The sequence below is a fragment of the Acipenser ruthenus genome, chromosome 1, assembly GCF_902713425.1.
Source record: "Acipenser ruthenus chromosome 1, fAciRut3.2 maternal haplotype, whole genome shotgun sequence".
Classification (NCBI taxonomy): domain Eukaryota; kingdom Metazoa; phylum Chordata; class Actinopteri; order Acipenseriformes; family Acipenseridae; genus Acipenser; species Acipenser ruthenus.
In genome coordinates, this window is record NC_081189.1 from 98774434 (window position 1) to 98790281 (window position 15848).

The 15848-nt window shown below is 42.4% G+C and overlaps 1 protein-coding gene across 1 annotated transcript in view; it reads right to left on the minus strand.

The window, feature by feature from the left end:
* Nucleotides 1–15848, minus strand: part of LOC117421527 (phospholipid-transporting ATPase IA) — a 132821-nt gene that overhangs the window by 54166 nt on the left and 62807 nt on the right. Inside the window, exons 15-16 of the mRNA XM_034036040.3 lie at nucleotides 6599–6671; nucleotides 2392–2497 (exon numbers count right to left, since the gene is read on the minus strand). Of these exons, the coding sequence (XP_033891931.1) occupies nucleotides 2392–2497; nucleotides 6599–6671 (179 nt within the window). The remainder of the gene's footprint in view (nucleotides 1–2391; nucleotides 2498–6598; nucleotides 6672–15848) is intronic.

The window sequence follows — 15848 nt, forward strand, 5'->3', positions numbered from 1 at the left end:
CATTACTTTTCCTATTGAAAGTTGATGACATGACATGATTGGGCGATATAACTGGTCAGGCGCGGGTAAAAACAGCTCTTGAACATCTTTCATTTTTTCCCATATTCTACCAAATTATTTTGTTAGATTTGTTTTCATACACTGGTTAAATATCTAAGTCATTGTTTAATATGTCCAAACCAAAACTGAAACGCGGACAAATGACGGATCCCACCAGCTTGGATCTTTCTAGTACTCAGAGTGAAGTATCAACAATAATGGCGGCCGCACAACCTAAACCTCTCTCGATCTCTATACTAGTTTCGGAACTAGAAAAAAAATCATTGCAGCCTTGCAACAGAGCTAACTGAAAACTTAAAAAAGTTCGCTGACTATAATACAGTCGTCTCTGGATGCCATTCGCCTTATGGTTGATTCTTACGGTCAGCGCCTTAACAGTATGGAGCACTCTCTATCAGACAACGGCAACAGAATCTCAACACTAGAAGCAACTAGTGTGACATTGGTGGCGGATAATCATTCAAGGCCAAGCTGGACGACCTCGAAAACCGCTCCCAATGGCATAATTTACGCATTATCGGGCTACCAGACGGGATGGAGGGCCAACACCCAGTTAAATTCATGTCCGGTGCTGGGCAGCGAGGTTATTGGCACATCACCAGGAACACAGGCAGGTTTGAGCACCTTCTGCTCCAATCCCGTGGTGCCCTTTACGAATATGGGGATGCTTAAAAAGGATACAGACTCTACAGATTGTGGCTTGTCGCGTCCCATCTCTCTTCTTAACGTAGATGTGACGGTGTGGGCTAAGGTATTACCATGCCATTTAGAAACTGCCCTACCATCATTTCCCAAGACCAAACAGGGTTCATGCAGGGCCGTCATTCTTTCTCCAACATCCACAGACTCTTTACTATAATACACTCTCCGTCAGCCTTAAATGTTCCAGAAGTGATAGTTTCCCTTGATGCTGAGAAAGCATTCGATAGGGAGGAATCGGGTTATTTATTTGCTGCCTTAAACAAATTTGGCTTTGGTGCTAAATTTACATCTTGGGTTCACCTCCTGTATACATCTCCTAAAGCAGGTGTATGCACCAAAGCAACACGCTCTGAGTATTTTCCACTATCAGGTGGAACTCGCCAGGGCTGCCCCTTATCTCCCCTTCTTTTTGCTTTAGTAATTGAACCTCTCTCTGTTGCCCTGAGGACCTCAGCAAAACTGCAGAGTGTGTGTCGTGGGGGATCGGAGCACTGGGTTTCTTTATAAGCAGACAATCTTTTATTATATATGTCTGATCCAGTGATCTGTATCCTCAACGCAGTAGCTATACTTGAAAAATGTGGTTTGTTCTTTGGTTACAAATTAAATTAATAAAAGTGAATGCTTCCCAATTAATGATGCTGCAGCAGTGTGGAGTAGTGGTTAGAGCTCTGGACTCTTGACCGGAAGGTTGTAGGTTCAATCCCAGATGGGGGACACTGCTGCTGTACCCTTGAGCAAGGTACTTTACCTAGATTGCTCCAGTAAAAACCCAACTGTATAAATGGGTAATTGTATGTAAAAATATTGATATTGTGTAACAATTGTAAGTAAAATGAAAAATACAAAACAAAATTCAAAATTTGAAAGAAGTGACAAGCAGATATGAAATAACTTGCTTTGTCAAAGGAATCCAAGAGCCTGTGGCAGACTGCTCACTAGTTTTTAATATTATGAATAGCACATGGCACAAATCAATAAATAAATCTCTGTCTGGGAACAAGTGCCAGAAGCAGAGTGCTGCATTAGGAATATTGAGTTGAAGTACACAAGTCAGAGTGAAAGAGAACTGTGTATTGCTTTCCTGTTTGTGCTGTTTGTTTGCCTGTGTTATATAATGTAGTCAGCACTCAATCTAATTGGAATAAACAATAAGCACACACATTCACGCTATGGAAAGATCATTTATGTTGCCATGGGTTTGCCAAATAGAAAGCTGTTGAACTTAGAATAACCCATTGCTGCTTGAAACTGGAATCTTAGTTTACTACTGCAAAACACACTGCACAAATAGTAATGCAATGGTGATATCTGTATTTGATAAACTGACATTACCTGAGGTTTATTATATGAACTGCTTAAAAACCTGAAAACTACATCCTGTTTGAGCATACACTGCTGCTATATTGCTGTCCTTATACAAAGGTATAAAAGCAGCAGCATACAGAAGTGTGGACAATCAGCATCATATAGATACACAGCTCTACTGTATTTTTTGGCAGATGATTATCACGACTCATACTGTTTTATAACAGCCTCATTCATTCCCACACAACAGAATGTGTGCCATGAATCAAGCATGCTCCTGCAGGTCAGAGACAATACTGACACTGCGTAGAGATAACGTACCTGGAGATGCAGCCTGGTAAACAATCTTGTCATCTGTTCTCTCCGGGACTGCTGTATGACAGACTGCCATCATTGTCATGAACTCCAAGATTATCGATGCTGTAGGCTATATTTATATGCAATGTTAAGTAAAGGGCAAGTTTAAAACAGAAAAAAGATCAAGTAACATGCATCTTAAAAGGTACAGCTTGTAGAAACACTTCATTCTAACTAATGCTTCCTCAGTAAGAGAGCAATGATACTCTTGTATATGGAGATAACTTTTCAATTTAGCAAGAGTGTTGAGTACAACCCTACATTGAACTACAGTATGTATGACCGACATTGAATATTGTATTACAGGTATTACGTAGTAAACACAATTTGAAATGCTGTATGTAACTGCAAACATAAGTACCTTAAATATAAATAATACAAGAAAGCTGCCAAAGAACAGGAGTGTTATTGTTTATACAAAACACCCCCCTGTGGGCTGCACAATTTAATGAGTAGTACCATTTTACGAATGTATATTTTTGCTAAATGTAATTAAAATTGTATGCGTTATAAGTTTAAACTGTACAACGGCTGTGCCAACAAAAACATAGAAGAATAAAAGCCGTGACTGTCATTTACTCTCCCGGATGTACCTTATGTGTGCAAAATGTCTATCTGTGGAGCAGGAAAACTGTACCTATTAAACTCTACTGTATGTATTAAACTATAAGTATTAAATGCCAAACATTCGCCTGTGGAACAGGAAAACTGTATGCATTAAACGGTATATATGTTACAAACCAGAATAATTCCCTTTAAAACCCATGTTGTTTGGCAGGGACATGCCTCCTCAATACGTTGTAAACGGAACTCTGTTCTAACAGGATCTGTTATTAGTGGAGTGCACCTGCATATTGACAACTTGAAACCACAAGGGCACCGTTACTCTTCTACCCCAAAGTTACAGTAACTTGTATACTAAATTCTGAATTTCAGAATTTCTGTTAACACTTACTGATACTGAGATCTGAAACAGCCTAAAAGATACCACTACACATGCATACATATCTTAACTATCCATTTCTACCCACGATATGATAACCAGGTTTCATTAGCATTGCTCTGCTTTAGTTAAAATTTGAAATAATGCAGGAGGGATTAATCTGTTGCGCTTCGTCCATTTCAAAAGATCTTACACGCAGCTAAGAATGAAAGGTATTAAAACAGTAACACAGACCCACGTTTTGGTTTAATTGCACTGTCACAGGATCATGAGATGAATGTATCTCATTTTTAACATTCCCTTTTCATGTTTTGCCTACGGTTTTGTGGTGGCACCTGTCTCTTTATATTCTCTTTGCAGACTGGCGACAGGTGTTACTACAAAGCACTGGAAAACAATGCAAAGACAATCGGGGTAAAGTGACTTGTGTACAGTTCATTCCAGGTTGTAGGAGCCATTGTGTCAGATGCTATGGTAAGTCAGTGAGGCAGTATACGTTTTTTTTAATCTATAATATTGTGTTTTTCTATGCTTCCAGGACAATAACATTATATTCTGTGGTTTATAACAAAGTTCAGATGAGGCAAAACACAGTGAGGACTTCCCAACCAAGTTATTTGTTTTTCCTATCAATCTCTGGTAACTTGGTAGCTACATATATTTTTTAGTCAAATTCCTGTTCCTAGGGATTATATTTAAAAGGTTGCATAATAAATGTTAATCCAAGTGTTAAATTGTAATGCTTTTTAATTGAGAAATACAGAAAAAGAGATGACATGAATACTCAAGTCTGTCTTCAGTCTGAAAATAATACATTAGAAGGCTAGTTTTTTTTTCAACAGTTTAACTGCTTTTCTGCACAAATTTATATGCAACTTTCATAATCAAACATGGAACAAAACTTCCAAAACATCCCAGTCAAGATGGGATGATGTAGCACCATGTTTTGCCTGAAAAGACCGTGGCCCTTTGACCTTGAAAAATAGTCCAAGATAACCGTTGTGTGAGCCTCTTTTTAGGTCTTGTACAGATATATTGGGCTCTAAAAGCCCATGGATAAAAACCGAAACATTTGAAGTACATTGGTACTTACACACATAACAAATCATGTAATATTAACATAACAAATAACATAACCAGTACAATGGAAATAATTATTAGACATTATTAAATCTGTAATAAACTAAGAATGGTGTTAAATAGAAGATACTCTAAAATTGTTTTAAAAAGCTTTAAGTGAACAACTGCACAACCCTTAAAACATTTTAATGATCTCATTAAATCACTGCCTACTTTTCTTTCCCAATTCAGGTTTCTAAAATAATTGCCACAGACAAGATTTGGCAGCTGCTAGCATGTCCTGCTGAATATACGACGGCCAAAGAATCAGTATGTCCATCGAGAATGAGCGTGCCCATTACGCGTGAGCCCATGAACTGCAGGGTATGGAATGTTTTACCATGCCAGTGAAAGTAGAAGCACACTGATTTATTCTCATTTTTAACAATCAGTTTGGGTCATGGTACTGATGCTGGATTGGAAGAACATAGCTTCAAATTGAATTCTCTCTTCTTTTTTTTTTTTAATGCCCCCTTACCTTTTTCTGATTGAATTATTCCTATTGCACATTCTCAAAAACTGTGTTTTTTATTTTAAGGTGCTATTCATTCAAGTTTAGGAGATGCTCTTCAGTTCCAGTTTCCTGTCACCGATATATATACTGTAGGCTAGATCAGCCAATGCGTCTCCATAAAAGTAACAACAAGCTCCATCTAGTGATCTGATACTTTGGATTAAGTTCCTTGTGCTGGCAATCGACTGGTGTTGCCTTAGAGATTGCTGGTGCTTAAAAAAATAAAGACACTGATCTAGCCTACAACTAGAACTGTTGAGCCACTCCGGTATTCAGAGCCAAAGCACCTTAACACTGACAAAATTGACTTACTGTAATAACAGCAAACATCCTAAGAGAGGCAGTGAAAAGACTACTAAGAAAATATTATTATAAGCTACTTACTTAATATTAAGAATCAAAGCGGCAAAGATTTTAAAAAGAGACACCCTAAATACTGTACTGTATATCACTGTATCTTGAGGCAACATGTTTTATTGCCAAGATTAATCTATCTGTGTATTCATTCATGTTAAAAATATTTCAGAACAAAAAGAAAGAAAATACACACTATGAAGAAGGAAAACTCCAAGACAGATCAGACAGTATAACGGTTGTGTCATAGAAAACAAAAAAGAGAGACACAACAGGAAGTGTTTTTTTTTCCAACATTTCCTAATTGGATCTGGCAGGCAATAGAAAACCACAGCCCACGCAGTCATTTCGCATTCTGTGTCACTACAGCAGATGGAGGGTTATTTATTTATTTTTTTAAATTTATTATTATTTTTTTATCCCATTTTTCTCCCCAATTTAGAATTGCCAATCATGTTATTATTAATCCCGGTTCACCGCTGCAACCCCCCGGCGACTCGGGAAACGGAGGCTGACACATGCGTCCTCCGAAATGTGTCCCTGCCTTGCTGTCTTTTTTCGCACTGCGGATCCACAGTGAAGCCATCAGACCTATTGTGCCGAAGGACAACACAGATCTGAATGGCTCCACTGCAGACCCGCAGGCGCCCCATCAGTCACAGGGGTCGATGGTACGCGGTGAACCGTGGATTGCCCTGCCAACCTAAACCCTCCCTACCCGCGCGACGCTCAGCCAGTTGTGCGCCGCCCCCTGGGAACTCCCGGTCACAGTCGGCAATGACATAGCCTGGATTCGAACTTGCGATCTCCAGTCTATAGTGCGCATCCTGCACTCCACGTGGAGAGCCTTTTACTGGATGCGCCACTCTGGAGCCCCCAGATGGAGGGTTATTGACTGCGACATCCTCAGAAATTGAATCTTATTACACTCAACCTACTGTACATGCATCATTTAGTAGCTTATGCATTTCCAGCAGAGAAAAAATGGGCAGTTAATCCTGAATACATTCATTTGCATCACACGCATTTAAATTCTAAAAGGTGAAAAGCCATATTTATTTATTTATTGTGATTTCTTAGTACAACACTTGCATTACAAAAATACAGACTTTCTAACCCACCAATCTAAAAGGAAACATTAAAAGTGGCTCTGTTACTTAGGGTACCAATGCAGAAATGAAACATCTCATTTCCAAAGATCTCATTAGCAATACATAAGAGGCAATCTAATTGCTACTTACATGGTTGTTTTGAAGATTTTCCAGCAAACTTGGATCAATAAATCCTTTTTCATTGGATGAATGTGCACCATGCCTAAAGGACAAAAGACAAAAATGCAGTTAATTACCGTAAAAACCATTGTATAAGTCGATTTTCTAGGTAATTTTGCGAGGCCCTTAAAAGGGGAGAGCGACTAATACACCTGTGACATGTATGTACCGGTGTGTCTAATATTAAACTACTGTACCAGCGCCACAATGGGATTACTACAGCCACGGTTATGACTCACACAAACTGAATTGTCAACAACCCGATTATTTTTTCAGGAGCTACGGCATTCAGGTCATGTTGCTAGGTAGAAACACAAAAAGCCACATAAGGTATTCACTGAGCATTTTATGTCAGAGCTGCTGATAGGCCCCTCCGGGGAGTGACGTCCTTGGTCCTGCCTCCCGAGGGAACAAACAGTCACTCCACAGCTCACTTCCTCTTTTGCATCAAACCCGCAAAAGCGACTGATGCAACCTCGCAGGTTGGTGGTCGTCTTCTCTTTCAGGCAACCAGGGTTACATCTGTAACCTAATGTTCCCTTTCAATTTAAAGATGGCCACCAACAATACTTTTGGGAAAATACCAAAGCCGTTGCAAGGGAGCGTGAGCGGAGACAGCAGACGAGGGACATCTCGAGACCACAAAACCACAGTTAGCAGTACGACCTCAAGTACCCTTTTGTCTAATGAAGGCATAGAGGGATCTACCACTTTAATTCGGTAGAACCTGGTGAAAGTATGCGGAGTAGCCCAGCTAGCCGCAGTACATATGTCAGTCAATGAAGCTTCTCTAAAGAAGGCCCATGATGTAGCCACTCCTCTGATAGAATGTGTGGCCACCCGCCCAGGTAGGGGTAGGCCGGCATTAGTATATGCAGTCGAAACTGTGTACACAATCCAGTGAGACAGCCGCTGCTTTGAGAGGGCCTGACCCAGGGTCCTTACACCATGACAGACGAACATCTGGTCAGATTAAAGCAGAGCTCTCGTTCTGTGTAAGAAAGCTCATCTCACTCGGCTTGCTTTCAGGTTCTTTTTCCCTTCTTTTAAAAATGACCCAACACAGACTAACAGTGAAGCGCTTTTACTGAAAAATAAGCAAGAGAAAATAAACACCTAGCTCTTCCGAGCACTTACTACACATTTATGCAGGTTCCCTGACTAACGTGCAGGACAGCTAAGCTGTTACCTGGCATAAAATACCAAAACACACAATTCTACAAACAGAAGGTTCACACAGTACCTTTTTATACAGAATACGACGCACAGTCAACAGCAGTCCTGAATGAACTAACTCAGCGTCTCGTTCTCTCCCGTACCAGAGTATGGGAAGGGAGCATTGCGGTTATCTGCAGAGACGCCTCGCGTTCTTAGTGAGAGTATTGCAGTATTTCCTCCACAGCTAGCCTTACCCACAACCTGACCCGACCCTCTTTAATAAGACCTGCAACCTGACCCAAACCCGCAAGTGTTTGTCCTTTACCTACTGCCTGTGTCAACTGACTCTCTCACATTAACACACAGGTATCTCTACCATTCTCCATGGATTGAGTTTAAACAATAGGCCATACAGCGTGGTAGCTTTCTCCAGTGGTCTGCATATATTTTAACATTGTAACATATTAACTATCGCTACTTTACTATAAAATACCTGTCTATTCCTTTCGTGACACCAGTTGAAAGGGAGCTACACCTGTGCTTTTGCAGAGATGATGTACCAGTTTTGTGGCAGTCGTTTACAAAAACATAATGACAAGGTTTTACAAGCAATGAATCCAGTCACCTGATGATTATGATTCCAAAATAATTCCACACTTCTGATTTACCTCTCGAATTAGTATCCACTTACATGATATACACCCTGCACTATCTTTTGTTTCACCTCGTTCACAAACATTTTTAATATCAGCAAGTAGACGTGATAAAATGATCTTGCGGGTACCCGACCCGATGCAGGACTCTACCACGGACGGCTCAGCCGAGCTAGCTGGGGACGCTACGCCTATAAACTTGCAGAGTCTCCTGCATAGAACCTGTGGTTGGAACACTGTACAAATCTCACAAAATGTCTCGTCTCCTAAGGCAGAGGAGTCGTGCTGCATGCCCAGGCCCTGGACGCAGAGGAGGTGCTTGTCCTCTGAAGGAAACTTTGCTTTGCAAGCATGAAACTTAGACACGCTTGTCTCTAAGGCCCTGAGGGCGCTGAAAACACCAGAGGGTGTTAAGCAGTGGAGCAGTGGGGTATCAAGGCGCCAAAGAAGCGAGGGCACCGAACTCTGAGGCACCAAGGCACCGAAGCACTGAGCAACGTCTGTAATTGAAGCCCTGAAGTAACAGGGCACTGAGTATGTGCCGAGGCCACGGTGTGCACCGAGGCTCCGAGGCCCTGAGGGCGCCGAAGCACCGAAGGGTGATGAGCACTGTGCGTCACATTCTGGAGTGCCGAGGCACAAGGCCGGCGAAGCACCAGGGGCACTGCGTGCACCAAGGGCGTTTGATTCTAGAGCGCAGAGGCACCTAGTGCGGTGAAGCACCAAGGGCACTGTGAGCACTGAGGCTCCGAGGGCGTGAAGCACCGAGGGGCGTTCAGCACCGAGGGTGTCTGGCGTGCTGGGTGCAACACCGGATCACCAGGGGAGCCGAAGCACCGAGGGCACTGTGAGCACTGAGGCTCCGAGGGCGTGAAGCACCGAGGGGCGTTCAGCACCGAGGGCGTCTGGCGTGCTGGGTGCAACACCGGATCACCAGGGGAGCCGAAGCACCGAGGGCACTGTGAGCACTGAGGCTCCGAGGGCGTGAAGCACCGAGGGGCGTTCAGCACCGAGGGCGTCTGGCGTGCTGGGTGCAACACCGGATCACCAGGGGAGCCGAAGCACCGAGGGCACCGAGGACGCCGAGCACCGAGGGTTACTGTGGAGGGGCGCCTAGCGTTAACCGCGTGTAGTCAACACAACCCGGGGTTGCGCGCAGCATACGCCGGGGTGGATACACAGGCTTGAGTGGCTGCGGTAGGCAATAAAGAGAGCAATACAGGGAAGCGCACGGTGGGCAGAGACAACCGGTGGAGTCGACTCAACAGCAGGATGCAGCAGAGCCATGCCTCAGTGGAGGAATTCATGTGTCTATTTTTTTTTTTTAGCTGCAACAGCAGGAGAAAAAAAAAACATACACGACAGCAGATGCTGCAGGGTTAGAAAGCAGTCTGAAACGCAGTGCAATGTGCAGACTGGTGAAAGAAAGATTTAATGAAGCGCAATTGCTCACCGTTTATAGCTCAGTTCACAGTGGCAAGCCGACTTCCAGCAATATAAATATTGCAGGGGAACTCCAGAAAACTCGAGTGATAGCTCTTTCATACAGACTCAATCACAGCAACTGGACAGGTTAGTACCTTACCGCAGTGAGACGCAAAAGAGGAAGTGAGCTCTGTGGAGTGACTGTTTGTTCCCTCAGGAGGCGGGACCAAGGACTTCACTCCCCGGAGGGGCCTATCAGCAGCTCTGACATAAAATGCTCAGTGAATACCTGACCAGTGGCAGGCATATCCCAAAAGTACTGTTGGTGGTTGTCCTCGAATTGAAAGGGGACCACTGTTCTAATTCAAAGTTTTAATTTGTTACTCTCAATACCCTCAACCATTTTGAATGTTAAACGCAACTTTTGACTGACCTCCTCTCGACACAGACATGTGCGCACGTGGAGAAAAAAAAAAAGTTATCAGTCTTCGGAATATGAAAATGTCACAGCTATACTACTTCACTGTTAACACAATAGCTGTCAGTCTCTATGAATTTCCTTATTCTCACCCTCCCGAGCCATTGATTTGTCAAGATTCAGACTGAATCCGCCCCTGGGATCTTATACACATAACAAATCATGTAATATTAATAGAACAAATGACATAAACAATACAATGGAAATAATTATTTAGACAATATTAAATCCGTAATAAACTAAGAACAATGGTGTTAAACATAAGATACTGTAAAATTGTTTTAAAATGCTTTAGGTTAACAACTTGTCCCAAAGACGGCCGGAGTGGGTGGCGTCAGACCAGAATCAGGAAGTAACACACAGAGATTTGGGGTTTTGGTTAAGCTGAGCGCGTGATCGCGCTCAGCATTTAATAAACAGAACAGAAAATAAAAGGTTTGAACAGACAAAAACACGGGACACGGCACTACACGCCAAAATAAAAAGACAAACAAAACGTACTAAACACTTAACAAACGGTGCACGGAGAGACAAACAAACACGGTGAGTACAAACACGTCTAGATATTATTTTTACTTTACGTTCTCCTTCTCTCTCACCCGTTCTCCACTCTCGAACACCCAACCCCCGACTGAAAGAAATGTGCATCTATATATACTGTTGTGCTGGGATTCAATTACTAATTAATTATTCACTTGAATCCCAGCACGTGAATTAATTCTGTGCAACCCCGTGCTCACATATTACATTTAACCAGCACGTGAAGTGATTTGTGCTCTCCTCGTGCCTAAATACAAATCTACACTTTTTAAATACATGTGAAACACAGACCCGTTTATATCCCGTGTACCAATGACTATACACCAACATTAACACACGCAACATACAACACATAACACACAAATGCACACAGGGGCGGGGCGCATTGCCACAAACTGCACAACACTTAAAACATTCTAATGATCTCCAGTCATACAAAAAACGAAAATGCTACACAACAGGTTTGAAATTGCGCGTTGTTGAATTTGCCGAAATGCATGGCATTCGCAAAGCTGAAAAATAGTACGTGACTGGAGACAAAACAAAGACAAACTTAAAATGTTTGAAGAAAAATGATCTGATAGAGGAGAAAAGTGTTCATTCAAAGTACATTTTGTTTGAATGTACTTTGAATGACTTTAATATATACTGTAACTTGTTCTACATGTCAGTGCAACGCAGTGGTACACTTGTAAAGTATGGTTCTGAACCAAATGAATGTATTTGTACAGCTGGAAATTGAATGCAATTGTACTACATTGTATGCAACACTAACATGTTTTGTTTACTGGTTATTAGATGGTGCAATTAGATTTGAATTAATACAACAAATTTGTAAAAGCCAATGTGGCTGGAACTAGCCAGTGTGGTTTTGGAAAGAAATGCTCAGTAAAGCAAAGAAGATATGTTCTTGAACTTGTATGGGTACTTCACGAGCTAAAATAAAATCGATTAATACAGATGTGATGTGGAATGTAAAACTTGATTTGACACTGTTAATTATTAACTTTTAAGTAATGGCTGGATCTCAAAAGGAAAATCTGGGTGTACTGGGGGGAACACGGGACAGGTGGTACAGGTCGGAACCGGGAGGGTACCGGTTCGGTACAGAACTGGGTCTGAACGGGGTTGGTTCAGTACCTGTTCTGTGACTTTAGCACCTTGTTGGTAAGGTACGGGTCGGTACCGGGACATTACTGGTTTGGTACCGGGTCAGAAGCAGGTTGGTTCAGTACTGGTTCAGTGCCTTTAGCACCGCGACTTTACGGTACCTGTCGAAACCGGGGCGGTACCGATCAGTTTGGTACCGTCAGAACCGGATCGGTTCCATACTGGTTCGGTGACTTTAGTACTGGGTCAGTACGGTACATTACTGGGTCGGAAATGGAGCGGGTCAGTGACCTCGGTACCGGTACGGTATGGATACACCGGTTCATGGTTACCGCAGGTAGCACTGTACAGGGATGCCCACCTGCGCAAGCTACTGGCAAAACCACTTAGTCAGTACTCACATGAGACTGAGGGAAGCCTGCTTGGTAGAATTAACTAACAGCCCTCTTAATTGTGATGCAAAAGCTGTCACCAAAACGGCATCAAGATGTTGTGATGGAGATTGCAAGCAATCACAACTGAAGCAGGCTCTTGGTCCTGCCGAAGCCAAAACGAGAATAAAATAACTCCAGCCGGAGCCATTGCAGCCTGGGGTGACAGCACAAAGTTAGCCGACTTATGTTGCTTGATCCCTGGGAAGGAGCGACTCAAGCTGCTGGCTTCATGTGGGGCACAAGGCCGCAGAGGGACGTAAAACAAACAACAGGCTGTAGTGCACAAATATGCGTAATTAGTAAAACTAATAAGGCGATTATTTTTAATATCACATATAATTTGTGTAAAAACACAGTAAATGCTAAAAACTATAGCAGAAAAAGTAACAAGTACTTATCTGTATAAGATCTCCTGTCAGGTCAGTTCATGAAAGGAAAAATGGTGCTGTAATCTGTGCACGCAATCATTTATACCCTCAGGGGCAGACTTGACTGCATCACAGGTTCGGCTGAGCAGCTTTGTTATATCTTATTTAGGTTTTGGGTCTTTAGGAGGTAAATACCCATTCGGTAATGGTTACATTTCAAACTTAAAAGGGAAAACACTTTTTATGGACTTGACAAAAGCCTTCAATCTTAAACAATGTGCAAAGTTTGGGAAATTGCCTGTATCAAAAAAAAGTGCCATTGCTGTCCAAGTGTTGCTTGAGTGCTCAAGATCATAAACTGTTTTTGCAACCAGTAGCTGTTTCATAAAGCTGATAAAGCAGCAGGTTCCACTTTTTAATCAGGCCTCTGAATTAATGTTGCCCAGCCTGCCAGCTTGAAGCCATTTGCTTTCATAGGGCTTTGGTAAGTTGTAATGAGATCTACTCTGCACTGGTGTAAAACATTAAGGTGTCCCAAGCTGTGCTTCAGTGTGTCTATAGAACAGAGTTCAATAAACAAAAAAAATATTGCCACATATAATAACCAGTCACAAAAAGCACTCCAATCCTAATTCAAGCTAGTAAAATATATACGGTAGTTCTTTTAACCCTTTGTGGTCCCATGTCGGACCAAGTCCAACATTACAATTTTTCCTTTCCGGTCCAATGTCGGACTCTGTCCGACATCATCAAAAAGACATCAAGCACAGGTCCCTAGTCGTTTTTTCTCCGGAAAAAGCAGAGAAAAGCTTTCAATGGCAGAGTGAGGCCAATAGAAGTCGAAAAAAAAAAGAAAACGGAGGCGGATCTGAGCAATACACAGAGTCCCTTCACCACAGACATAACACAGAGGCTATTGTTGCCGTATGCACAGTGTCTCCCAGCTCAGCCGTGGAAGACTGTAACTCCTTTAGAGTGGCCTCTTGGTGGCCTCCCTGACTAGTGCCCTTCTCGCCCAGATACTCAGTTTTTGAGGACGGCCTGTTCTAGACAGATTCACAGTTGTGCCATATTCTCTCCATTTCTTAATAATGGACTACTGTGCTCCAGGGGATATTCAATGCCTTGCAAATGTTCTTATATCCTACCCCTGATTGGTGCTTTTGAAGAACCTTATTCCGGATTTGTTTTGAATGTTCTTTCGTCTCCATTATGTAGTTTTTGTTAGAAAATGTACTAACCAACTGTGGGACCTCCCAGAGACAGGTGTATTTACCATGAAAGCATGTGAAACACCTTAATTGCACACAGGTGGACTCCATTCAACTCCATGCACCAGAGCTTATTTAGGTGTGTCATAGCAAAGGGGGTGAATACTTATGCAATCAATTATTTTCTGTTTTATATTTGTAATTAATTTAGAAGAATGTGTAGATTTTATTTTTCACTTTGACATTATGGACTTTTTTGTGTTGATCAGTGGCAAAAACTCCTAATTAAATCCATTTTGATTCCATGTTGTAACACAATAAAATGTGGAAAAGTCCAAGGGGGGTGAATACTTTTGAGAGCCACTGTAGAGGGAGTCTGAGAGAAAAAATGACACCAAAGTTTGGTGCTTCTTTCATTTGTTTGGTGTGCAAGGTAATCAAACATGCAATCTTCAGGTGTGAAAAAGTTATTGCCCCCCCCCCCCCCCTTAGTTAACTCAACCCAATTAAAGGGATAATTAGGGTCAGCTGTTTGAGTACTTTGTTTAACAACCAGGCCTGATTTGGGCCAGCCCTGCCCAATATAAATCTGACTTTGGCCCTTACCATCAGAGTGAACCATCACACAGGTTCTAGAGGCACATCATGCCATGAGCAAAAGAAATTCCTGAAGACCTCCGGAAAAAAGCTGTTGATGCCTATCAGTCTGGAAAGGGTTACAAAGCCATTTCTAAGGCTCTGGGGCTCCACCGAACCACAGTCAGAGCCATATTGTCCAAATGGAGAAAGTTTGGGACAGTAGTAAATCTTCCTAGGAGTGGCCGTCCTACCAAAATCTCTCCAAGAGCAAGGCGTAAAATCGTCCAGGAAGTCACAAAGAACCCTAGAACAACATCCAGGGATCTGCAGGCCTCTCTTGCCTCAGCTAAGGTCAGTGTTCATAACTCCACCATCAGAAAGACACTGGGCAAAAATGGGATTCATGGCAGAGTAGCAAGGCGGAAACCATTGCTCACCAAGAAGAACATGAATGCTTGTCTCAAGTTTGCCAAAAAGCACCTGGATGATCCTCAAGAGTTCTGGAACAATGTTCTATGGACAGATGAGTCAAAAGTAAAACATTTTGGCCGACATGGGCCCCGTTATGTCTGTCGAAAACCAAGCACTGCATTCCACAGTAAGAACCTCATACCAACGGTCAAGCATGGTGGTGGTAGTGTCATGGTTTGGGGATGCTTTGCTGCATCAGGACCTGGACGCCTTGCCATCATTGAATGAACCATGAATTCTGCTCTGTTTCAGAGAATTCTACAGGAGAATTTCAGGCCATCCGACCATGAGCTGAAGCTGAAGCGCAGCTGGGTAATGCAGCAAGACAATGATCCGAAACACGCAAGCAAGTCTGCATCAGAATGGTTGAAGAACAAGAAATTTAAAGTTTTGGAATGGCCTAGTCAAAGTCCAGGCCTGAACCCTATTGAGATGTTGTGGCTGGACCTGAAACGAGCAGTTCATGCTTGAAAACCCACAAATGTCACTGAGTTGAAGCAGTTCTGCATGGAGGTATGGGCCAAATTTCCTCCACGGCGCTGTGAGAGACTAATCAATAACTACAGGAAGTGTTTGGTTGCAGTTATTGCTGCTAAAGGTGGCGTAACCAATTATTGAGTCTAAGGGGGCAATTACTTTTTCACATGGGGGCATTGGGTGTTGCATAACTTTCTTTAATAAATAAATGAAATATGTATCAAATGTTTGTGTTATTTGTTCACTCAGGGTCCCTTTTATCTAATATTAGGTTTTGGTTGAAGATCTGATAACATTCAGTGTCAAAAATATGCAA